Below are 24,996 nucleotides of genomic sequence, written 5' to 3' on the forward strand. Positions count from 1 at the left end.
GGTTGGTTCCAAGTCTTTGCTATTGAATCTCACACAGTTTATCTTAATGTGATCTTCTGGGAGAGGCAGTGAGGTGTCTTTTTCTAATTTTTTCTTGCCCATATTTAATATTGTAGATGTGCGGTGGTTCTTTCATAATGAAATAAAGCCTGTTTATTTTTACATAGCTTGTTTTAGGTGGCTTATATTAGTATTAACAAAATTGAAGGTTTCCTAGTCAGTTACTGTTTTGAGAGTAAATTTACTGGATTCCATAACAAACTGTTTGCAAAACATTACTTGGGATTTTTAAAGAAAGTATTTTTATATTCTCTCTATTGCATTTCAGGAAAAAAATCCCTAAATATTTAAGTTTCATAGTTTGAATATAGATAGCATAGTTGTTTGTTGGTTTTGAGATTTTTATTTTTATTTTTGAGATGGAGTCTCACTCTGTCGCTCAGGCTGGAGTGCAGTTGCACGATCTCAGCTCACTGCAAGCTGCGCCTCCTGGGTTCACGCCATTCTCCTGCCTCAGCCTCCCAAGTAGCTGGGACTACAGGCGCCCACCACCATGCCTGGCCAATTTTTTGTATTTTTTAGTGGAGACGAGGTTTCACCGTGTTAGCCAGGATGGTCTCGATCTTCTGACCTTGTGATCCGCCTGCCTCGGGCTCCCAGACTGCTGGGATTAACAGACGTGAGCCACCGCACCTGGCCTAGTCTTGAGATTTACCCAAAAACTTTGAAAATAAGTTTTTGGGAATTTATTCATAATTGCCAAAATTTGGAATCAATCAAGATGTCCTTCAGTAGTTGAATGGATAAATTGTGGTATATCCATACAACAGAATATTATTCAGCAATAAAAAGAAATGAGCTATCAATCCATGAAAAGATGGAGAAACCTTAAATGCATATTGCTAAGTGAAAGAAGCTAGTCTCAAAAGGCTACATATGATATATTATTCCAACTATATGACATTCTTGAAAAGGCAAAATTATAGACTGAAAAAACTTAGTGGTTACCAAGGGCTTGGGGGTGGGGAAGGTGGGAAGGTCAAATAGGTGGAGCATAGGGGATTTTCAGGGGTGTTAAACTAAAACTATTTTGTATGATACTGTAATGGTGAATGCATGTCATTTGTAAAAATCCATAGAATGTACAATGCAAAGAGTGAACCCTAATGTAAACTATGAACTTTAGTTAATAATAATGTATCAACATTGGTTTATCAGTGGTAACAAATGTACCACACTAAGGTAATATGTCAAGAATAGAAGAAACTATGTGTGGTGGGTGGTGGGTGGTGGGTGGTGGGGAGAAGAGGTATATGGGAGTTCTTTCCACTTTCCACTCAACTTTTCTATGAACCTAAAGCTGCTCTAGAAAATAATGTCCATTAATTGAAAAAAGTGCTCAATTAAAAAGTGACACACATTCCTTTATATATAATGCCACCTTCTGCGTAAGCTGTTCTAAGGAGTGCATAGTTCATATTTTTCTAGGCTTAGTTTTTCAGAGAAATTTACATACATCTGATGTATAAACAAAATGTTTCTATTTGACATTAGGAAATTTGAGGTGTGTTTTTTTCCCGAAACCATTTATTGGGTGTATACTATTTGTAAGATATTATTAGGTATTTTTATATAACCTGTCCATTTAGTTTGGAGTAGATACTAGTCAGCCCATTTCATGGGTGAGAAAACTCTGGCTCAGATAAGGGAAGTGACAAAGCTGGTACTTGACTCCAAAGCCTGTGTGTTCTATGGTCACATAGACTTTTTTTTTTTTTTTTTAAATAGCTGAAGTTTGTCCTCTATAGGAAATGTAAGTCCTTTAGAGCCAAAACAGTATTAAAGAGGATTGTCTAGATATGAATCTTGGCTCTGCTGTTTACTTTATGGTCTTATTTAGGTTGTGTTATCTGTTTATGCTTTAGTTTCCTTATGTGTTAATTGGAGACAGTAATTGAGATTGTTGGGAGGCTTGAGTTAATATATGAAAAGTCTTAGGAACAGTGAGTACAAAGTCTGAGCTACATACATGTTATCTACTAATTAGTAGTGGAATTATTTCTCATTTTATTAAGAAAGGAAACAGAGACCCAAGGAAATTAAGTGACTCTTTGAGTCACATAACTTCTAAGGTCATATAGCTATTAACTAGCAAAGTTAGTTTTTAAAAAAATTTTAAGACCAGAATTTTATCCACTAGGTTGACCTTTTTTTTAAAAACAAAAACAAAAACAAAAACTCTTAAAAGCTATTGTAGTTTCTCCATTTCAGTTTAGAGTAAACCAGACATATTATAAATTTGGCTTTTTTCTCAATCAGATTGATAAATATTGGGGAAAAAGCATTGGTCTGTAATTTAGGTTTCAGACCATGTCTTGTCCCTTGTTTGCTGATTCTGTTTCATTTTTAAAATGAGGGTAGAGTTGGTCAGATGATTTTTAAGTTTGTTTTATAGCACCAATAGAACATACAGTGAATATACAGTGAATAGAGATACAGTTTTTTTTTCATGAGTTATTGCACTATGCTATCATACTCTGAAGTTCCCAGAGGTTCTTGATGGTAGGGTAGTTACCCCCCATGCTAAATGACTGTGGAGTGCTGTACTTTTCATATTGGTGATCCATGATTTTTCCACTACATCTGAAGCTATTTCATAGCATTGTTCTTCCTTTTCTGCCTTCAATCTATTCAATTATTTTGAGACCAGGGTCTTGCTCTGTTGCTCAGGCTGGAGGGCAGTGGCGTGTTCATGGCTCACTGCAGCCCCACCCTACTGGGCTCAAGTGATCATTCCACCTCAGCCTCCTGAGCAGCTGGGAATACAGGCATGTGCCACTATGCCCACCTAATTTGTTGTTAATTTTTTTGGTAGAGATGGGGTCTCACTGTGTTGCCCAGGCTGGTCTTAAACTCCTAGGCTCAAGTGATCCTCCTGGCCTCAGCCTTCCAAAGTGCTGGGATTACAGGCGCGAGCCACCATGCCTGGCTGGCTCCACATTTTTTTTTTTTGAGACGGAGTCTTGCTTTTTCGCCCAGGCTGGAGTGTAGTGGCGTGATCTTGGCTGACTGCAAGCTCTGCCTCCCGGGTTCACGCCATTCTCCTGCCTCAGCCTCCCGAGTAGCTGGGACTACAGGCACCCGCCACCATGCCCGGCTAATTTTTTTGCATTTTTAGTTTTTGTATTGTTAATTTGTATTGTTAGTTTCACCATGTTAGCCAGGATGGTCTAGAACTGGCTTCACTAATATAAAGAAAGCTTGTGTACTTTGTTTCACTTGTTGACTGAACACATAGCAATCGTTTTTGGCTGCTGGATTCACAGCTAAATAGTGACTAGCCGAATCCCTTAGAATGGAGTAGGGTTGGGAATGGGAGATGCTGAAGACTTTGGTTATATAGTAAGGTATTTATAGGAAAGGTAAAATTTTAGTATTGTATTTAGTATTATGTTATTTAGATGGAGCATTTTTGAGATATCTCTTACTGTGGGATCATATTTTGATCCCTGTTTTTTGGTTGTCCAAAAGGATCCCATGAATTGCAGCACTTACGCATTCCTTCCTTAATGCGATATGAGTAATAATAAAGTAAGTCCCATTTATTAGAATCTCTTCTGTTAAACAGTATCATTTTTTAAAAGAGATAGGGTACCGCTCTGTTGCCCAGTCTGGTCTCGAACTTCTGGCTTCAAGCAATCCTCCCGTCTTGGCCTCCCAAAGCATTGGGATTACAGGCATGAGTCACCTCACTTGGCCTAACTGATAATATTAAGAAACTGTTACTGACAATAGGGTGTTTCCTTATTAAAGGAAAGATATTTAAATGAAGAGAAAGTTATTTTCTTTGTGAGTTTATACGATATATGGTATGTAAATTATGTCCTCTTATAGCCACATAGTTAAAGCATGTGCTGTATTTTGATGTTCTGTTTTTTTTTTTTAAATTTTTTTCTCCTTTTCTTGTAGCTAGGTTTATAATATAAGTGTTTCATCAGTGCTCAGAAAAGTTTACTTTTACTATGTCTGGAATAAAATCTCATAAAGGTGGAACAAAATAGGTAACAATGATTAGGACTCTGGATAGAAATAATACTGTGGAAATCTGGTGAGGGACATCCAGGGGTAATGAAGTCAGGATCCAGTGAATATTCAGGAGTCTGGCATAGCAGTGCATACAGGCCCAGGGACAAATAGGGCCTTTTGGGAGTTAGGAAGTAGAGCCAAAAAAGCATTCTGAATTTTAGGCTGAAAAAAATTAAAGAACAAACATTGTGCCAACATGTACTCTTTAATGGCAGTATCCAATGTAAAAGCATCATGGAATAATCATTGGTATTGTTGTATTTTCAGGTGTCTTTACTGAATTTTCAGATGGGTCTGAGTAATGCCAATTTCTGATTGAAAATCTAATGGTTAACTGCAACTTGTTGCCATCAGTGGTAGTATTACTCTTTCAGGTGGTGCTTCTTGACTGAATCTCTTTGCAAATGTATTTATCTCATGGAGTGCTAGTCAGCCAGCTGCCACATTGTAGCTACAGGAGGCTTACTTTTCTGGCCATATCACCTAGGCTCCTGGGCCCAGGCCTTCAAAAGATGTGTTAGCTTTTTGTTTGAACTGAGGGAATTTTCCTCTATTGAGTTTATTTCTTTTTAATCAGGAACATGTTTATGGGTTGCACACTCATATTGGAAGCTAATAGTAAATAAGCATTTTTGAAGTTGTTTTCCTCTTCTCTTGCAGGTGTGTTCCAGAGAACAAGCCTTCAGACATATTTGCTATATTGACGCTGAGCTGTCAGGGGACTCAGGCTTATGAGGAGGTATTGTTACACAAAACAGTGTCTAGTGAAGACGACAAGAAAGAGGGGAAAGGATCGGAAAAAGAAGCTAAAATACTATAGAAAACCATGGTAGGTTATTGTGGATATTTTCATAATTTAGTTACAAAAGACTCCAGTAATTTAAAATTAGAAATGTTAACAGTGAGGGCAAATGAAAAACAGTGGTGTTAATTTTTGGCTTTAGTGTGTCATATAAAGATGGCACTCTACTATTCAAAGCGAATGAATTCAGATTTACTACAAGCTATGTAAACCACAAGGTAGGGCCTCATGAGCCTGTAGGCCATGAATTATTAAAACAAAGGAGGAAATGCTCATAAATAATATTTTCTAATAAAACTGGCATTAGCAAACTGATACAAATAGCTAGGTTTTAAACTTTAAGTTCAGTTTTTTTTCTTGTGGAAATTAAAAATTCTGAACCAGTCCTTTAATTAGTGATATGAATGATGTAGAAGTTTATAATATGTGTGAATGTTTAACTGAAAAAGCCACCTCTTTTTCATACTTTTAAAATAATAGGGTCAAGTGCTGAGTATAGTAGGGGCACTGAATTGAGAATCAAAGAAACCTTGCTTTTTGGGAAGAGTTCAGACTTAAATTGAATTTGTGATGTTAGATGAGCTCATAGTCTCTGATGCCTAGGCTTTTAATTGGTAAAATGTGCTGATTTTTTTTCCCTTAGTATTATGAGTTCTGGAGGGTGTTATATGAATTTTTTTTCTCCTAAGTATAAGCGAGAAAAGGTTTCTTTTCTTTTTTTTTAAAGACGGAGTCTCACCCTGTCGCCCGGGCTGGAATGCAATGGCGCAATCTCAGCTCACTGCAACCTCCGTCTCCCAGGTTCAAGCAATTCTCCCTGCCTTAGCCTCCCGAGTAGCTGGGAGTATAGGTGCCCGCCACCATACCCAGCTAATTTTTTGTATCTTTAGTAGAGACGGGGTTTCGCCATGTTGGCCAGGTTGGTCTCAAACTGACCTCAGGTGATCCACCCACCTCAGCCTCCCAAAGTGCTGGGATTACAAGCATCAGCCACCGTGCCTGGCCAAGATTTTAAAAACACATTACCAGTGAGAGAAAAAGTAGAAAATATTAATCACCAGTATGATTATTTGGAATATGTTGTTTAGCCGGTCTGTTGGTGTTGATTTTTTTGTTTTTTTTTTTTTTTTTTTTTTTTGAGACAGGATCTTGCTCTGTCCTGCAGGCTGGAGTGCAGTGACATGATCATAGCTCACTGCAAACTCCAACTCCTTGGACTCAAAGGATCTTCCTGCCTCAAGCCTCCCAAGTAGCTTGGCCTTATAGGCGCATGCCACCACATCTGGCAAATTTTTAAATTTTTTGTAGAGACAGGGTTTTGCTTTGTTGCCCAGGCTGGTCTGGAACGCCTTGGCTCAAGGAACCCTGCTGCTGCCTTAGCCTTCCAAAGTGCTGGGATTATAGGCGTGAGGCACCGTGCCCAGCCTGGTGGTGTTTCTTTAAATGTTACTTGCTTTTAAAAATATTTGTGCCAAGGATTATAACTTAATCAGCTGACTCCTTAGAGAAGAAATTCTGATATTTTAGATCTAGATTGTGGGAACAAATGTTAACTTGGGATTTTCCCTGTCATTTTAGTTATGTGGTGAAATGTGAAAAAACCACACTGATTCTTTTATATCTTACCATGTGAATTATTTACCTCTCATTCTGCTCATTTCTTATAGTCTTGATATTCTTACAACTAAAAGAAATGCTTTATTATTTTTCAGAGTGGATGAAGATGTCTTCCTTAGTTTATTCTTTTTAAATTCAGCTTAGATTTTCTGGTGTATAAATTTTGTGTTTTTATATAATTTAATTGATGAGTATTTTCTGGTTTCTCTTATTACTTGCTTTTTAGATCTCAGATTGCAATGAGAATTTTCTCTTTCTGCATGGTTCTTCTGATTTAATTTTTTGTCTTTTTTTTTTAAAGAAACGGAGTCTCACTCTGTTGCCCAGGCTGGAGTGCAATGGCACAATCTCAGGTCACTGCAACCTCTGTGTCCCGGGTTCAAGTGATTCTCCTGCCTCAGCCTCCTGAGTAGCTGGGACTGTAGGGGTGTACCACCATACCTGGCTAATTTTTGTGTTTTTAGTAGAGATAGGGTTTCACCATGTTGGCCAGGCTGGTCTCGAACTCCTGACCTCTGATGATCCACCCTCCTCGTGAGCCAAAGTGTTGGGATTACAGGCGTGAGCCACTGTGCCCAGTCTGATTTATTTTTTTAATACTTAAAGAAAATCTGTTTAGAGCTTATTTGAGTAAATAAGATTTCTCTGCATTTCTTCAATTTTTCCTGTTACTGTTTCTTTTTTTCTTTTTTTTTTTTTGAGACGAAGTTTTGCTCTTGTTGCTGAGGCTGGAGTGCAATGGTGTGATCTCAGCTCACTGCAACCTCCGCCTCCTGGGTTCAAGCAATTCTCCTGCCTCAGCCTCCCAAGTAGCTGGGATTACAGGCATGCACCAACCACCATGCCTGGCTAAATTTATATTTTTAGTAGAGACGAGGTTTCTTCATGTTGGTCAGACTGGTCTCGAACTGCCGACCTCAGGTGATCCGCCTGCCTTGGCCTCCCAAAGTGCTGGGATTACAGGCATGAGCCACCGTGCATGGCCTGTCACTGTTGTTTCATGGTGCTTATCCTGTCACATCCAGTGGAATGTTAGATGTAACATTTTTAGATTTAACATTGGCAGTCTTTATTATTTGTGTGATAAATGACAGATGTTTATGTAATGTGGCAATACGCGGTTTTGCTCAGGTGTGGCCGGTGTGCAGGACTAGGTAATTTAGCAAGTACATGAGCCTAGCTAACAGCCTAGCGTTTCCAACTCTATGGCTCTTTTGTTCTCTAGTACTTACTTTGGGATAGATGAATATGTCTCACTAAGTGTTTAAAAAATTTGTTTCTTTGTGGCAAACTGCACCAGTTGGAAAACTGGTTGTGGATGTTGAGCAAGAAAGACATCTAGACAGATGATTTTTATTGAGAAAAAGAAAAGCTTTGTAATCTATTTTAGCTCTGTTTTTATATAATGATAGAGGTTTTCAAATGATTACCTTTTCAACCAAAGTTTTCTTTGCTTTATAGAGGACAGTGACACTATAGTGTTAATTTACTGTTATCCAAAAATAATGTGATTTTTAAACATAGATATTCAAACAAGAACAAAAAGGCAAGACTGTTCATAAAAAATTGAGAATGTTTTAGTTTGCGATGGACTTCAAAACAAAATATTTACCATGTACTAACATATAATTTCATGTAAGTAAAGACAGTATAACCAGCTTTTAAATGGAATATTTTAGGCTTTATGGAAAACTCACTAAGTTATCCTTGTTCATTTTGCTGTGTATTGGTATAAGTGTCTTCGTGATATTTGTAAATTTGGAAAAATTTAAAGGTTTTTGGATGTGTGACTCATGAGTGTATAGAATCTACTCTGTTAAATTTTCATGAGATCCATTTATTTTCTGGGTTCTGGTCTGTTCCACTGATCTGATATTTCATTTTAGTTAGTGGTACCACCCTTCGATCTTTGTAGAGTATTTCTTGATACCCTTATTTATGTTTTTCCCCAAATGAGCTTTAAAATGATTTTTGTTGAGATTTAAGTAAATCAGTCCTGAGGAGATTTTGATTGAGAATATATTTGTAAATTAGCTTGTCATTTTGCAGTATGTATTTTTCCCACTCTGCATTTGGAATGTCTCCCACTAGGCTATTTAAAAAAGTAAAGGCCTTGCACCAAAGTTTTGAATGTCAAATAGTGAACACTATTTTAATGTTTTTTATAGTTTTCTTATAGTGTTCACAGATAACTTTTTATTTCATATTATTCTATATTATGAAATCCTAAATTCTAAAATTTAAATAGAGACCTGGGTCTTACTCTGTTGCCCAGGTTGGAGTGCAGTGACATAGTGGTAGCTCACTTAACCTCGAACTCCTGGGCTCTAAGGATCCTCCTGCCTCAGCCTCCTGAGTGGCTAGGACTATAGGCGCCCGCTACCATGTCCGGCTAATTTTTTTTATGTTTTGGAGAGATTGGATCTTGCTACATTACCCAGGCTCGTCTCCAACTTCTGGCCTTCAAGCGATCCTCCCACCTCAGCCTCCCAAAATGCTGGGAATTATAGGCATGAGCCACCATGCCCAGCCGTGAAATCTCAATTTTCTAAGGTTAGAAGTCTTTGGCAGTTTGGAAAGGTTAGAAGTCTTTGGCAGTTTATGAGTCACTCACCATCCTGCATTTCTGGGACTCTCTTGAAGCTAAGAAGTATCTAATTCTTGCAGATGATGTGTGATGTGGATGACATTTGTTGAAGTAGTATTCAGAATGTGTAGGTTCAGCTAAAAGATAACTTTATTCATTTATTTATTTATTTAGAGACAGAGTTCACTCTGTTGCCCAGGCTGGAATGCAGTGGCGTGATCTTGGCTCACTGCAACCTCTGCCTCCTCAGTAGCTGGGACTATAGGTGCATGCCACGACACCCAGCTAATTTTTTTATTTTTAGTAGAGACGGGGTTTTACCATGTCGGCCAGGCTGGCCTCAAACTCCTGACCTCAAGTGATCTGCCCACCTCGGTCTCCCAAAGTGCTGGGATTACAGGCATGTGCCCCCGTGCCTGGCCAGGATAACATTATTTATAAATAATGCCAAGAGTGACTGAAGTGCACCTTACCAAAACATGAATGGAAGAGCTCTTGTTTTCTGGTGAGGAGTTCAGTAGAATGGGATTTTACTTCCCACTCTGGAGCAGTTTTTTCTTGTTTCAGTATTAACTGTTTCACAGTAGACAGTCAGTGCTATGGGTTGGCTAGAGATATAGTTGTATATCATCTTTTTCAGGTGATGTTTCTTTTTTGAAGTAATTGTTTTCGTTCTCCTTCTAACAGAGATCTATTCGATCTTTTGCTAATGATGATCGCCATGTTATGGTGAAACATTCAACAATCTATCCATCTCCGGAGGAACTTGAAGCTGTTCAGAATATGGTATCTACTGTTGAATGTGCTCTTAAACATGTCTCAGATTGGTTGGATGAAACAAATAAAGGCACAAAAACAGAGGGTGAGACAGAAGTGAAGAAAGATGAGGCCGGAGAAAACTATTCCAAGTGAGTGTGGACTGACCTCTGGGACGCTGTGCTAGAGTGCACAGCAAAGCTCTAAGGTCTGCTGGATTGAGTGTGTGTTAACGCTGTTTTTTGGATTTTGTCTTATGCATATGTGAGACTATAACCAAGGAAGTAAATGTTACATGGAGATTTTCTGAGTTAAATGTGAAAGGAAAGCAAGTAAAGAATAAAGATTAGAGCCAGAGAAAGAAAATGGACCTGTTTAGGATCCCTTTTGAGAGAACACCAAGTCCTTTAAAATCATTATGTTTCAAAGTTATGATCTTTTTCCTGTGTTGATTCAGCCTCCTAAATTTTCAAATAAATAGTAGTGTTTTTGATCTCTGGGGAGATCATAAAATACCATTTGTGTAAGGCATTTAAAAATCCTTGTGTAGAAGAAAGAGTGTAGGAAAATGTATTTTAAAGGTATTTTTGACTGTATCTACCTCACTGATTCCCAGGAATTTAGCAATGTCTTGCATATCATAACTGCTCTTTGTATATTTGTGGATTGGATAAAGATCTAATGGGACCCACACCCCTCAACAATTATAGTAGCATATTCTAAGTGTGACAATAATAGATTAGTGAAACTGAAATGGTACCTGGAGTTAGATCATTAATCTTTTTATGCCAGGATAAGCTTAAAGTTACTGTTTTGAGCAGTTGTCACAATGATTGGAATAAGTGTCTAACTTTGAAAGATGGAGCTCATTTGACTATACTCTATGAATAAAAACATTGCTTTGGCTATAATTTGTAAGTGAAAGAGGTTACAGAATTTTTGCAGCTTTTAACTTTAAATCAGTGTGATAAGTAAATAATAATAGGAAAGTATTGATAAATGGATTTTCTTCACTGAAAGATAGTATAACTTTTTTATCTTCAGATCAAAGATAATCAGTGTGTCAGTTTTATTGCTGAAGAGCACAATTTTTTTTAACTATTTACAGGCAGTTTATACATTGTGTCTGGTCATGGTCTTGTCACTTTGAAGGTTCTTGGAAATGTGTAATTTTTCTCATATATGATGTCTGTACAAATGTTACTGTTAGATTTGGAGTTCGTGTTCATTAGTAATGTTATCTAATTATTTAGTTCTATATGTATCTCAGCTCCTGTGCAAGTTAAATAGTCATGTATTCCAGATTTAAATTGCACTTTGCTACATGTTTATGTCATGTTAAAATTTTTTTTATTGTGGTAAAATATATAACATAAGATTTGCTATTTTTACTAATTGTAAGTATATATTTCAGTGAAGTTTATGTCTTTTTAATACATTTTCTAATTTTGTTTCTTCTCAAGCCTGGCATATTTTGGAAAGCACTCTTATAGACTTGCTTAACTGGATGAGGTCTGTGATTTAAAGACTTGTACAGGATAATATGCTCCATACTTTTATTTGAAGTTTTATTTTTATTTTTATTTTTTTAGAGATAGGGTGCTCTGTTGCCCAGGCTGGAGCGTAGTAGTGTGATCATAGCTTATTGTAGCCTTGAACTCCTGGGCTCAAGTGATCCTCCTACATCAGCCTCTTGAATAGCTAGGACTATAAGTGTGTGCCATCATGCCTGGCTAATTTAAAAAAAAAGAATTTTGTTTGGAGAGACAGAGTCTTGCTGCATTGCCGAATTTGGTCTCGAATTCCTGACCTCAAGCTATCCTGCCTTGGCCTCCCAAAGTGCTGGGATTACAGACATGAGCCACCATGCCAGGCCTGGATTTTATACTTCTGTGTGTGGATGCTCTTGGTTGTCTATGTACAGTCTTTCCGTTTTGTGGAACAGTCTCTGGGTGAGCCCTTGCCTATGATCCTTCCCATGTGGTGGAACTCAAGGAGTGCAGAATGAGATTCTATTATTATATCAGAGGCTGGCATGTATTCCAAGGACAGAGTTGTGTTCTGGTAATAAACATATATTGTGCGCCTGGTGAGTGTTAACCACTCTGAAGGACACAGAGATGGGTGGGGGGTAGCTTGTATTTATTAAGCAATTAAGCATTTTCCATTGCCAGGCATGGTTAGGCAGCTTTTACCTATGCTGTCTTAATTTAACTTAATGCTTTACCTTTTTAAAAATGGATTCAAAAGTCAAATAACTTATACAAGGTCCTACAATATGTATTATTAGGAATATTAGAATTCTGTTTTTAATTTTAAATTCACATATAGTAAATTCAAATACATTGGGTTGCTTGCTTTACAATAACTGCTATGTTCCAATTTTTAAATTCAAATTCAGAACTGTTTGAATTAGGAATTGATTTTCTGCTCAATCATGCTGTCTTCTACCTGTGGGCTGATAAGACCAAGTATATCATAATTATGGTTTAGAATTTAATAACTGAGCTAATAACAGCTACTGTTTATTGAGTGCCAACTATGGTACCACAGTACTTTTCCTACTATCTTTCAGCAAATCTACCAGTCTCTAATATTATTATCTTCCTTTCTCCACTCCTGTTTTACTTGTGAAATTTCCTGTGCTCCAAACTTGCTTATAAAAAAAAGAGTGACTCAGAATCATTAACAAACTTTAACTTGCTTAAGGCTACTTAGTAAATATGTGTGGTTGAACCAGGACTCATATTCAAGTTTCTCTGACTCCAGATCCAGTTTTCTTAGCATCCATTCTTCAGTTTCCTGTGAATAACATGTGAAAGTACAGAGCAGGGAGAGACGATGATGTGCTGGTTCTGGAAATCTGCAAAAGCTCCATGAAGGAGGTAGCACTTGGAATAGGCTCAGAGGATGGATAGGGGTAGGGTTTTGGCATGTGGTGAAAGTGAAAGAAAAAAATAAATCTCAGCACTGATCTAGGTATGAGAAAGTATAGAACTGTTTAAGGAATAATAACTGTTGTTTATTGAGCTGTTAATATCTGTTGGGCTCTGGCCAAAGTTTGTTACATATATTCTCACTACCACTCTGTAAGAAAGGTATTATTCCTGTTTTACAAATGAGGAAGCAGGCTCAAAAGAAGTCAAGTTATTTGAAATTTGTCCAATGTCACACAGTAAGTAGCAGAGCCAGGATTTGAACCAGGAAGCGATGTCATTTTCTAAATTGCTTTCCAATATGGTAAGTGTCCAAGTGTTCAGTGGGACACCAATGAATTAGTAGGTAGAGTGTTATCCAATCAGCGCCTTTGGAAGATTATTCTGGTTGCTGTATACAGTACTTTGGAGATGACAGAGGTCAGAAAGGCCAGTAAGGAGGAGGTTATTGAGGTGGTCTACGTGAGAGGTAATAAAAGCCTGAAGAAACTGGTTTGCAAGTTTGATGGTGATTATAGAGGGATAATTTATAAACCATTACAATATTAGACTTGGAAGAATGAGAGGACAAGGATACAGAGGAAGAAGAAATCAAAGATGACTGATTCTCTATTGTTAATATCAGACAATTGCCTACACTTGGTCACCTGCTTTAAAATGCTTTTTATTTCTATATTTATACCACCTTTAACATTTTTCATTGATTTAATGTTTATTGAATCTCTATAAGTGTGCCAGGCACTGAACCCATGGCTGGATTATTTATCTTCCTTTCTAGTTTCCACTGCCACAATTTGTTTCTCTTCCTTCTCCCTTTCCATTTTATTCTCAACTCTGCTGATTCTTGCCCAACTCTGCTGATTCTTTGCTTATAGCTAGAATGACTGTTTCCCATCTAGGTAGATCAAGATTCTGCTGAAGTCAGACTTTCAGTTTGCCTTGCTTGACATCTCTAATTTTGACCTCTCCCTTTTCTGAACTTGGGAAGCAATCATATAATGTAAGGGACCTGAATGTTGTGGTCAAAACAACTTAGGTTTGAATTTAGGCTTTGCCATTTTACTTTCTTGGTGAACTTGAACAATTAACTTTTCTGAGGCTCACATTTCTTGTCTTGCAAATGGAGGCTTGTGGTGAGATTTAAATGAGAATATGTGACACCTGTTTGTGCTCAGATGTTACTTTCTCTTCCCCTTTTAAATAGGGCACTTAAACTGTTACTGCTTTTGTTGCTTAACTACAGAGTAAGCCTCAGGAGCAGGAGAGACTGTAACTCCTGTAAATATGTTTGCCATACTCAAACACTTGCTTATTTGTTGAAAGAAGGTTAAACTTAGTTAATATTTTCATTTGTGATTAAGGGAAATGAACCAATAAGAAACTTTTAGAATTAAAATCAAGGATAGATGAGCACCTTTCTTATGCACCATTTATGACTTGATTTCTTTGAGTGTTTGCTCTTTTAGCTACTCCTGGATTTGGAATGCATATGCTGGCAGTTTATCTTTCCTTCCTTAGCTCTATACTTTTATCACTTTTTTCTGCTTTCCCCATAAGCTGATATAGAAAGGGAGGCACTTTAGAATGATATAGTTGGGAGGAATTTTAGCTCATCTAGCCAATAGTCATTTTACTGTTGTGGATACTGAGTCAGCAGGCACTACGAGTAGAATCCATGTCTTTTAGATTTCTGTGCTGATGTTCTTTCTCAATATACAGTGGTATTCATGTTCCTCACAAATTGCCTAATTACTACTAACACAGAAGGAAGTTTATTTTTATTTTTTGAGACAGGGTCTCATTCTGTCACCCACGCTGGAGTGCAGTGGTGCAAACATGGTTCAGTGCAGCCTCAACCTTCTGGGCTCAAACAATCCTCTCTCCATTGCTTCTTGAATAGCTGGCACTACAGGTGCATGCCACTACACCTGGCTAATTGTTTTACATTTTTTGTGGCAACAGGGTGTTACTGTGTTGCCCAGGTTGGTCTTGAACTACTGGGCTCAAATGATCCTCCTGCCTTGACCTCCCAAAGTGTTGGGATTACAGGCATGAGCCACTGCACCTGGCCAGAAGGAAATTTAAAAGAACAATTTGAAAAAATATTTAAGAGAATACAGTATTTTTGAGTTTTCTTAAGCAGTATAAATGTAGTAAAGAATTACAAGATCTGTAGTATGAAATACGTTCCCCATTGACTCCTTGAGGGAAGATAGATACTTTATAAGCCTCAAATCTGAGGCTTAATTTTGTGGATACTTGGATGTCTGGATTTACATACTCCCTTATCAGTTCATAAGGGTATTCAGGAAGCCAAGTGATGATTAAGTTATAGTTTGGGAAATAGGTTGTGAAAGTAATCATGCAGACTTTTATTTTTAGGGATCAAGGTGGTCGGACATTGTGTGGTGTAATGAGGATTGGCCTGGTTGCAAAAGGCTTGCTGATTAAAGATGATATGGACTTGGAGCTGGTTTTAATGTGCAAAGACAAACCCACAGAGACCCTGTTAAATACAGTCAAAGATAATCTTCCTATTCAGATTCAGGTGAGTACAGTTTAACTGCACCTCTAGGCGAATTTGTAAAAAGGTGAAATAGGTAGTGACTTTGAAAAAATTATTAACCAGAATTGCTAATAGCTAATAGGATAGACACAGACAAAATGAGTACTGCTACTCTGGGTCAATGACTAATTCATCACAGTTAAAGCAAACTTCTGGTGATTTGTACTCAGGATATATTTACCAAATTAAGATGGCCATTAAGGTACCATCTTAAACTTTTCCGTTGTATCTTGCTGAGAATCTTCATTTTTTCCAGGCCAGGTCTCACCATTATAAAGTTCTTGGAAGGGTTGGTATACTGCAGAAAATAATTAGAAGATTGAAAACAGCCTAGATACTTTCTAGAGACTAAGAGACTTTCTTATCAACGAGAGACTTTCATAGATAGTAATTTTTAAAACTGAAGACTCAGTTAATTTGCCACCTCTTTGTTCTGTTAATGGAAATTACTGTTTATTTCTTGTCTCCAAACCTTTTTTACACTGGGATGCATTTAGAAAAATATGATGTTGGCATGTTCCCTGGAGGATGCTGCTGAAGGCTGAAGGCTCCTCAGGGATGAAGGTAACCATTCTGGGGTTCTGGTCATTCTAGGACCTGCCCTGCCAGCCTACCCCAAGGACTCATTGCATCACTGATTGGGAGTCTGTGATCATCTTCAGTTTCAGATGGTCCAATTAAATTACAGCTTTTGATAATTTTATATTAGTTTGTCTTCATATCAATGCCACAGAAATAGATGTTGGCCTCTAAGTCCAAACTTGTAAATTGTTGAATGCTCCCCACCACCACTCACTTTTTAAAATTTAGTTTCTTTTATTTGTATATCTTTTAAAAGGGGTCTTTTTTTCAAGATGTATGAATTCTAAGTTTGTTTTTATTAGCTTTGTTACTAGATCATTTTCTTTCATATTCACTAGCTGACCCTCAAAACCATCTCTGATTTTTTAGTACCATTCTTGACACTCAGATTTATTTTACTGATTGGCACATTCTCCTGTATTAATTTTGGGGGCACTATGTTATCATTTTGTCTTAATATATGGTTTTTAAAGTGACAGAACATACTTGGCTTTTCCACTTTCAATTTTGATGGAGAAATGTTTTCTGGTCTTTTATAGGGTTGAATCTATTTACCTTTCCCTCCCTTTTAAAAAAATCCTTTTGTGATCATTTGGAGGAAGGAGAGTGGAACATAGCTTTATGTATTAAACATGGAATAAAGCTTTACAAAGTAGAAAGCTCATTAATGGGCTTTCTGGCTAACTATACTTGTAGTTTATTAGAATATTAATAAAGTTCCCATTTCAATTTTTATTTTGTTTTAGCATTTAATCTGTATTTCTGCTGTTAGTATAGTAAACATCGTTACTCTTACATCTAGAATTATCAGAATCAGACATACTAGTGGCTTTTTCACCCATCTCACCCCCTTTCTGTTCCTTTCATGAATCTTGTTTCTTATGAGAATGATCATATTCCTCATCCTCAGATGTTGCAGCATTGAAAAGGGGTTGAGAACCAGTGCAATAGTAAATCGGAGTTTTTATTCAGAAAATCTATCACATCTCTCCTGTTTTGAAGACACAGAAGATTGGGCCAAGCTTTAGTTGGCATTGTTAGAGCTTTCTCTGTGCAGATCACAACTTTGTAAACTCCACATTGTTTCTCTCTTGAGTGAGGGTCTTTATTTATGAGCATCGCAGTTTAAAAAGGTTCTTGTCCAGTTAGCAAGTATTCAAGGGGGTTACCCTGGAGGGTGTACAGGGTATACAAACCATCTCAAATTTTAGGAGACTGAAGCTTTTTAGGCTAAAGAAACTAAAAAAGATATAAATACCTTTAGGTCTTCGAAATGCTGTCTGGCAGAAGGTAAAAGAGGTGTGAACTCTGAAGACTAATGGTGGAAATTAGGAGAAGTATCTTTCAATTTAACATAGCTAATAGATTTCTCCAACAATAAATCTATGTTTGGGTAAAGATACATTTTCTTGTAAAATGGGGATGATGATTGTACACTAATCTCAGATTAAAATGTATACATGTACACACATGCCCACATATATACACATGTGTGCAAGTGTATTGTTACTAATAATATTCATGAAATTAAGTGTGACTTTTACAATTAAACCTTTCTCCCCGAGCACCCTCCGCCCCTCCTGCCCTGCCCAGTTTTCATGGTGTTTGTGTGGAAAACCAGTCTCTGATACGATATTATTTCCTTATGGACCAAAAATCTTTTTCCCGAGCACTTAACATAGCAAAACTTTCAGTTATCTAAGTACGTTAGTTAGCTGAGGTTTTACCTTACCTTTTCTCTTCATATTCTTTCCTAGGATGCTTTTAGAACTTCTTTGAGCAAAGGAGGAGGAGGATGACCAAAACCAGAAATCACTTAAAATTACTCTAGCACAAAATGCATATTATGTTTATTATTTTGGGTGTGTCTTATGGTGATCGACATGCATAATTGAAAAATGAAGTTCAATTTATTCTTTGATAGACATCTTTAATGCTCTTTTAGTGACAAAATGAATGTGAGCTGTTTTTTGCAGTTTCTTTATATTCCGGTTCTTTTATCTACGTATGGCCTTTCCCTTCCTTGGCTTCCTCTATTCAAAAGTAGGATAATGAGTTTTCCCTTTCCTACTTTTTTGGGATCATTTAATGGTAAAATGCTATTTTTACATAAGTGACTTTGAATTCTTTTAATACACACTGATGAGCAGGGACTTGGTAGTGTCCCCATTCAGCCTGGCTACTGTATGTCAGGTAATAGACACTAAATTTCACCACTAAGAAAAAAAGCCCCGTGTAACTTATTTTAAATCATATATTTAATGTATAATAATATATTAAGCATAACTTAATATATAATTCTGATCAGGTGATTATTTTGTGGGAGGCCCCTACCTAAATTGTATGTTTGTTTATATTTGTATGTTAAAAGAAGCAATGTAGGTTTTCTGTAGATGTCAGATGACTTGACCCATAGTGGTAGGTCCCATTGGAAGATCTCTGAGACCTGTTGTCAGAGAAGGGAAGAAGTTATTTGTTTATACTCACTGTTTCCTCCTGGTCAGTGACTGTGCAGAGATACTTTTTCATTCGTGCTTATTTGGTGCTCTTTAAAAAGCTCCATAATCCTATATTCATAAGTTTTTGCCAAGTAGGAGTTCCTGTTCAGGCTGCTCTACAAAAAGAGCTATTGTTTTGGAGAGCAGTCCCAGCTATTTCTTATTTTATAATAGTTCTCTGTAATAATTTTAAGAACAATAATTTACCATTTATCACATACTGATGCTATTGGCATTTTACTTTCAAATATTAGAATGGTTTTAAATATTGTTTCATAATTGTATGGATGGTTGACATTGTGGTTGCTTTTTAAAGAATGGAGAAAGAGGGTTTTCTTGTAAGTTGGGAGGAGAGAAAAGTGTTATCCCCAGTAAAGAACTAGTTACAGGCTTTCTTTGCCCTTTGAGCACAGTAATATTAATAGTCAATAACATTTGAGAACTTAGTACAAGCATTGTTTTTTTTTCTTTTGAGGTTTCAGTCTAATTAACTGGGTGATTTTGAAATCTTGGTGACTTTCAGAAACTCACAGAAGAGAAATATCAAGTGGAACAATGTGTAAATGAGGCATCTATTATAATTCGGAATACAAAAGAGCCCACGCTAACTTTGAAGGTGATACTTACCTCACCTCTAATTAGGGACGAATTGGAGAAGAAGGATGGAGGTACACATGTGTATATATATATATGTATATATTTGTTGTTGTTGTTTGTTTTCTTCATATAAAAGCTATGTTAACAATGTTTTATGGATTTAGGAAATAACAGCCTTCATTTGTTTTATGCCACTCTATTTAATAGTATTTTAAATGGCTTTGTTTCTACATAATCAGTATATTTTGCAAAAACGTATGAATTCAAAATATAAAATGTTATTTCAAAAACTTGTGCTTGTCTTGTTGGTTTTAACTCTGCTTTAATTTTTATACCATTTGCTGTTCTGTTTTACTTTGTCTAGTATTGCATTAAGTTATTGGTATCAGCCAACTTAGTCTATGTATTTTGGCTTAATGGTCGGATTTCAGGATTAAATGTGGTCCAAAACAGAATTGTTTTCAAATTTACTCATTGCTCCAAAATTACTTGCATCCTGGTTGGGCATGGTCGCTCATGCCTGTAATCCCAGCACTTTGGGAGGCCGAGATGTGTGGATTGCTTGAGGCCAGGAGTTCAAGACCAACCTGGCCAACTTGGCGAAACCCCGTCTCTACTGAAAATACAAAAAAAATTAGCCAGGCGTGGTGGTGGGCGCCTGTAATCCCAGCTACTCGGGAGGCTGAGACACGAGAATTGCTTGAACCCAGGAAGCGGAGGTTGCAGTGAGCTGAGATCACAACACTGCACTCCAGCCTGGGTGACAGAGCAAGACTCTGCCAAAAAAAAAAAAAAAGAATTATTTGCATCATATTGCTCCTGACTTCTAATAGCTGTATAATCTCAAAAGATTTGTACATGTCTGTGTCTAGATTTGTTTTATAGTGTAAGGGATGTAAATTGGGGGACTGAATTTTTTTAATGGATAATGTTTAGTAAATTTTTTTTTTAGGAGGTTTGTGACCCTGTTAACATTTTGAATATGATTTATGTGAGAATCATGCTTTAAACTAACTTTCTTCTGAAGTTAAGAAGAATTGCTGTCTGGCAGTGTCATCCTCATAAAAGTAGAGAAATGTATTCAGTTATTGGTAGTTTTGAGAAGTTCATGATGGAATTGTGGTGGGCTTCTTTTTCTGATGTTTTTATCCTGTCAAGTTAGCTTGTTTCTGCCTCTCATTCCCTAGAAACTTGCCAGGTGGTGTTTCTCCTGTGTCAAACCTTTGACCAGCTGGCTACTCTGTCATGACAATTTAGAGGCATTGCAGCCTATCTGGGCCAGTGGGGACTCCCTGTTGCTATTTTTCATCACCAGACTTTCAACAAGTCCCATTGCTTACTCCCTTACCTGAAATACCAGTGCCGCAGTAAATATTGGTCAGTTTCTTAGTTTATTTCAACTTGGTGACAAGGGTAGAGAAAAAGGTACCAGTAAAGTTGGAGTTTTAATTTTTGAGAGACATGACTCATAGAATCACTTAAAGTAAAAGTGATAGACTCTTTTTAAAAAAATGCTTTTTGGGATAACTAAAATCATCTATATCATAACTCAACAGATATAAACCAGACACATTTATGAGTCATATTTTCAAATCAAAGGGCATCCAATCTATAATTGAGCTTATGCCTATGCATTAAAATTTTTTTGCTGTATGTAGTATCTATAGCACCTCTGAAGAACCAATCTTAAATGGCTTAATTTTTTTAACAGCTTTACAGTTCACCATTAACTGTAGAACTATAAAATGATTTCTGAAGTGTCAAGATAAATGTTAATTCTGGTAAGATGTGTTCTACTTGACCCTCTAGTATAAAACCAACCATTTCTAAATAGTGTTGTAATTATAGGTATTATTAAAAATTATTTGAGTATAAGGAGATGAGAAAAAGACTGAAGTTGCCAAAGGCTAAGTTAATTACATGTTTGCTTGTATCTGTCAGCATCCCTTTCATCTTTTTTTTTGAAAGTATTAAGGGAACACCAGTCATCTTTATTCCTTGGTTTTGTGTACTTATATGAGATTTTGTCATAGCTTTCAGTGATACCTTTAAACTTAGTCTGTTGCCTTTATAACTTTAACTTCTGTTTAGAGAAGCTGAAAACATTCTTAGTATATTGTACTCTTGCTAGAAACTATTACAGAATAGATTTTGTAATAAAGTAAGAGAGTCATAGTCTCTCTTCAAGGTGTTTGAGTTACTGAAGGATCCAAAGACCTCTATGAGCTGAATCTCATCAGCTGTTATATGGGATCAGGTAAGGTGAAGGAATCAGCTTTGATCTAATGTTTTACACATCTTACTTCCTTTTTTTTTTGAATGGCAGAAAGATTTGCTTTGCTTTTGTCCTTAACATCCCAGCCCTGTTGACTCACTTGATATCTTTTATAATTTGCTCGTTTTTTCTAACCTGGGCTTTGTCAAAGACAATTTTTGATTTTTGTTACTGGTTTGTATATTCCTGGGCAACTTGGAGGATCTGGTCTATAATTACGCACTTCAGACCTGGGCTGTACCATTCTGTTTTCTCACACTAGACAGCTGCTCATCCCCTTGATGCAGTTCTTTTCAGCTGCATGGGATAAAAGCACAAGATTCATTTAGGTCCCAGGAATTTGTGGGGCTGAAAGTTACCCTTTTTTCTCCTAATTTATACTTTTTTTTTTCTCAAAGTTAAAAAAAGATCCATTGTAACTTTTTTCTTGGAGACATTTTCCTGTAGTATCTCAACTTTCCTTCACCCACCCCCACCCAAACAAACTGTTCACAATACATACACACCTCACATCTTTCTTTTTTCTGTCTTAACTTGCCACGTATTTGGGTAAAATCTAAAAAAGGAAAAAAAAAAAAAAAAAGAGTGGTTGAGAGCAGACAGAACCAGAGGACTGGGGCGTAAAACTTATTTCCTCAGGATTGTGCAATGGATCTAACTACCTACTCCTTTCAAATCACGATTTACATTTTAAATTGCCATAATACAGAGTGAATCTCTTTGGTATTGTTTACTGTTTCATAGGTAAGTTTCCTCCTATGTTGTCCATTGTCTTTCTGTATTCTAACCCTTTACTTGAAGGCCCTGTAGAATAACCATATCCCCATTACTACCTTTCCTGCTAATGAAGGCATAGAAGCACAGATCTTGGTGTGCAGCAGTCTTTCGTTTGGCTTGTTTTGTTGTTGTTGTTGTTGTTGTTGTTGTTGCTGGAGACAGTCTTGCTTTGTTGCCCAGGCTGGAGTGCAGTGGCATGATCTCAGCTCACTGCAACCTCTGCCTCCTGGGTTCAAGCAATTCTCGTGCCTCAGCCCCCTGAGTAGCTGGGACTACAGGTGCATGCCACCATGACCGGCTAATTTTTTGTATTTTAGTAGAGATGAGGTTTTGCTATGTTGCCCAGGCTGGCCTCGAACTCCTGAGCTCAGGCAATTTGCCCGCCTCGGCCTCCCAAACTGCTAGGTGTGAGCCAGTGCCCCTGGCCTTATTTGACTCTTAACTCCATTAGTTGCTATTGCTGTGTGACCTTGGGTAGGTTTCCTCGTTTTAAATTGTGGATTATAAATACCTTAGAAAGTTGTTTTAAGTGAGAGAATTTATGTAATGTGACTTATACAATAACTGGCACAAAGTAGTTGCTCAGTAAATAGTAGTAGTCAGCTTCTTGAATGCACCTACTCAAACTGCCTTAACAGTGAAAATAATGTGCACATGGTAGGTCAAAAGAAGTCAACCCAAGCACAGTTAAACTCTTAAACACCCAGTGATGTATAGTATTAGAATCAGTATACTGATTTATGCAGTGCTAATAATAAAAACCTGGTATATTGTATAGCTTATAATTCAGGTGTCTTTTTGCCTGTCCTTTATTCTTAGCACCTCTAAGGGTACCTAATACATAGTAGATGATTTTTTAAAAAGCCCTATAAATCTGTTAAGTGAATTAACATAGTCAGCATATTGTCTGATTAAATAGGACTCTCCAGTGTGTAAGAAGTATTAATGGGCATCTCATAGCTCAAGTAATATATATTGAAGATTAATCTCTGTTAAGATATTTTTATAACCTACCATGTGATAAGCACTTCCTCACATATGATTTATTTTAAAAGCCCTCACATGGCCCTATGGGGTAGCTAATTGCCATTTTATAAATGAGGAAAATCTCACATTTTACCCAGCTCTCCTGACTCTACGTCTAGTATGCAGGCCACTTCCCATTATTGTCTAGGATTACTGCATGAGTGGTTAGGCTGATCTGGTCATTCTGAGCTTCACACAGAGTCTCAATTTCTTTTGGTGCTTGTGATTTTAAATTAGAAATATATTTGCTATTGAAGGGGGTGATAAATTATCTGCTTATTTATAATGCAGTTTGAAACCAGGTGGATAAGGAAACTACAGAGACACTTGTGGCTTAGACTAAGAGACACCTCTCTACTCAGTACTGGGGTGGATTTTCAGGGACTGTCAGAGAAGTTGCCTCAGAGTCCCTTCATATTGGTGCCAGTGTGAACTCGCCCTCTTGGCCAGAAACTCACTAGCATGTGTCTTGCTAGGGTCAAGGCAGTAGGTTTTACAGTACAGCCATCACAGCTGTGATAATGATGGGCTTTATTTTCCTGCCTTCCCTAGTTTCTGGATCTACTTTATCCAGGGCAAACTTTTTTTTTTTGAGATGGAGTCTCGCTCTGTCTCCAGGCTGGAGTGCAGTGGTGCGATCTCGGCTCACTGCAATGTCCGCCTCCCAGGTTCAAGCGATTCTCCTGCCTCAGCCTTCTGAATAGCTGGGACTGCAGGCACTGGCCACCACACCCAGCTAATTTTTATGTTTTCAGTAGAGACGGGGTTTCACCATGTTGGCCAGGATGATCTCGATCTCTTGACCTTGTGATCTGCCTGCCTCGGCCTCCCAAAGTGCCGGGATTACAGGTGTGAGCCACCGTGCCCGGTCAATCCAGGGCAAACTTTTAGGCACTGTCTTTCCAGTGGCAGACTGCCACTGAAGAAAAGTCATACCGAGTGACATTAGTCACATAAATTAGGAGAACAGTGCTTTCTCTGTTCTACCTTATTGCTACATTTACCTGTTTATGTTATTATGTGCCTGTGTTTTGCATGGACAGTGGTTTGGGGCATGTCTTCTCTCCAGAAAGCTTCAAGGAATTGAGAGAGAAGGGGCTGCCAGGATATTCTTAGGCTAATTAGAAAATTCTGTCAGCATAGACTTAGTAGCTCAGTTTCATCCTGATTGTCAAGGAGCCCCTCATGATACTGAGCTCAATTATTTTAACTTTGAAGAGCCTAGGTTCCAGACATATAACTCCTGTTTAATGCAATCATGTTTTGTTTTTTTGCCGGCCCCATCTCCAGGCTGGTGTTTTGTTAACAGGGACAGATAGCTAGCTTGCATGTAAGGCATTGAGAGAAACTGACCAACATTTCCTGTGGTATGGTGTGATTCTGGTCACTGATTTAACCTCTAACCAAATGAACATGGTTAGGCATAGTAGACTTTCTAGTGCTTCTGTTGCCAGAATGTTGTATGTACCTTCATGCCCTGATGCTAGGTTACTGAGTAATAGATGTTCTTAAAAGCTGTATTTCTGGCCGGGTGCGGTGGCTCACACCTGTAATTGCAGCACTTTGGGAGGCTGAGGTGGGCACATCACCTGAGGTCAGGAGTTCAAGACCAGTCTGGCCAACATGGTGAAACCCCATCTCTACTAAAAATAACAAAAATTAGCAGGGCATGGTGGCACGCACCTGTAGTCCCAGCTGTTCGGGAGGCCAAGGCATGGGAATTGCTTGAGCCCGGGAGGCGGAGGTTGCAGTGAGCCGAGATCATGCCACTGCACTCCAGCTGGGCTACAGAGTGAGATTCTGTATCAAAAAACAAAAAACAAAACAAAAACAAGCAAACAAAAAAATGCTATATTTCTTTGCTTTTGGCATTTTTGTCACCTTCCAACTC

At 37.6% G+C, this 24,996-nt stretch overlaps 1 protein-coding gene across 29 annotated transcripts in view; it reads left to right on the plus strand.

Annotated features, from left to right (window-relative positions):
- STRBP (spermatid perinuclear RNA binding protein) overlaps window positions 1-24,996 on the plus strand; it is a 158,729-nt gene that overhangs the window by 79,116 nt on the left and 54,617 nt on the right. For all 29 annotated transcript variants that reach the window (XR_008537323.2, XR_010148859.1, XR_008537325.2 and 26 more), the window contains 4 exons: window positions 4,747-4,915; window positions 9,780-10,000; window positions 15,167-15,332; window positions 18,954-19,098. Coding sequence is in view for 20 of the 29 variants with exons in the window: in XM_054659068.2 (XP_054515043.1) it covers window positions 4,913-4,915; window positions 9,780-10,000; window positions 15,167-15,332; window positions 18,954-19,098 (535 nt within the window). In the remaining 9 variants the exon portion in view is untranslated. The remainder of the gene's footprint in view (window positions 1-4,746; window positions 4,916-9,779; window positions 10,001-15,166; window positions 15,333-18,953; window positions 19,099-24,996) is intronic.

Source organism: Pan troglodytes, chromosome 11 (assembly GCF_028858775.2).
Source record: "Pan troglodytes isolate AG18354 chromosome 11, NHGRI_mPanTro3-v2.0_pri, whole genome shotgun sequence".
Classification (NCBI taxonomy): Eukaryota; Metazoa; Chordata; class Mammalia; order Primates; family Hominidae; genus Pan; species Pan troglodytes.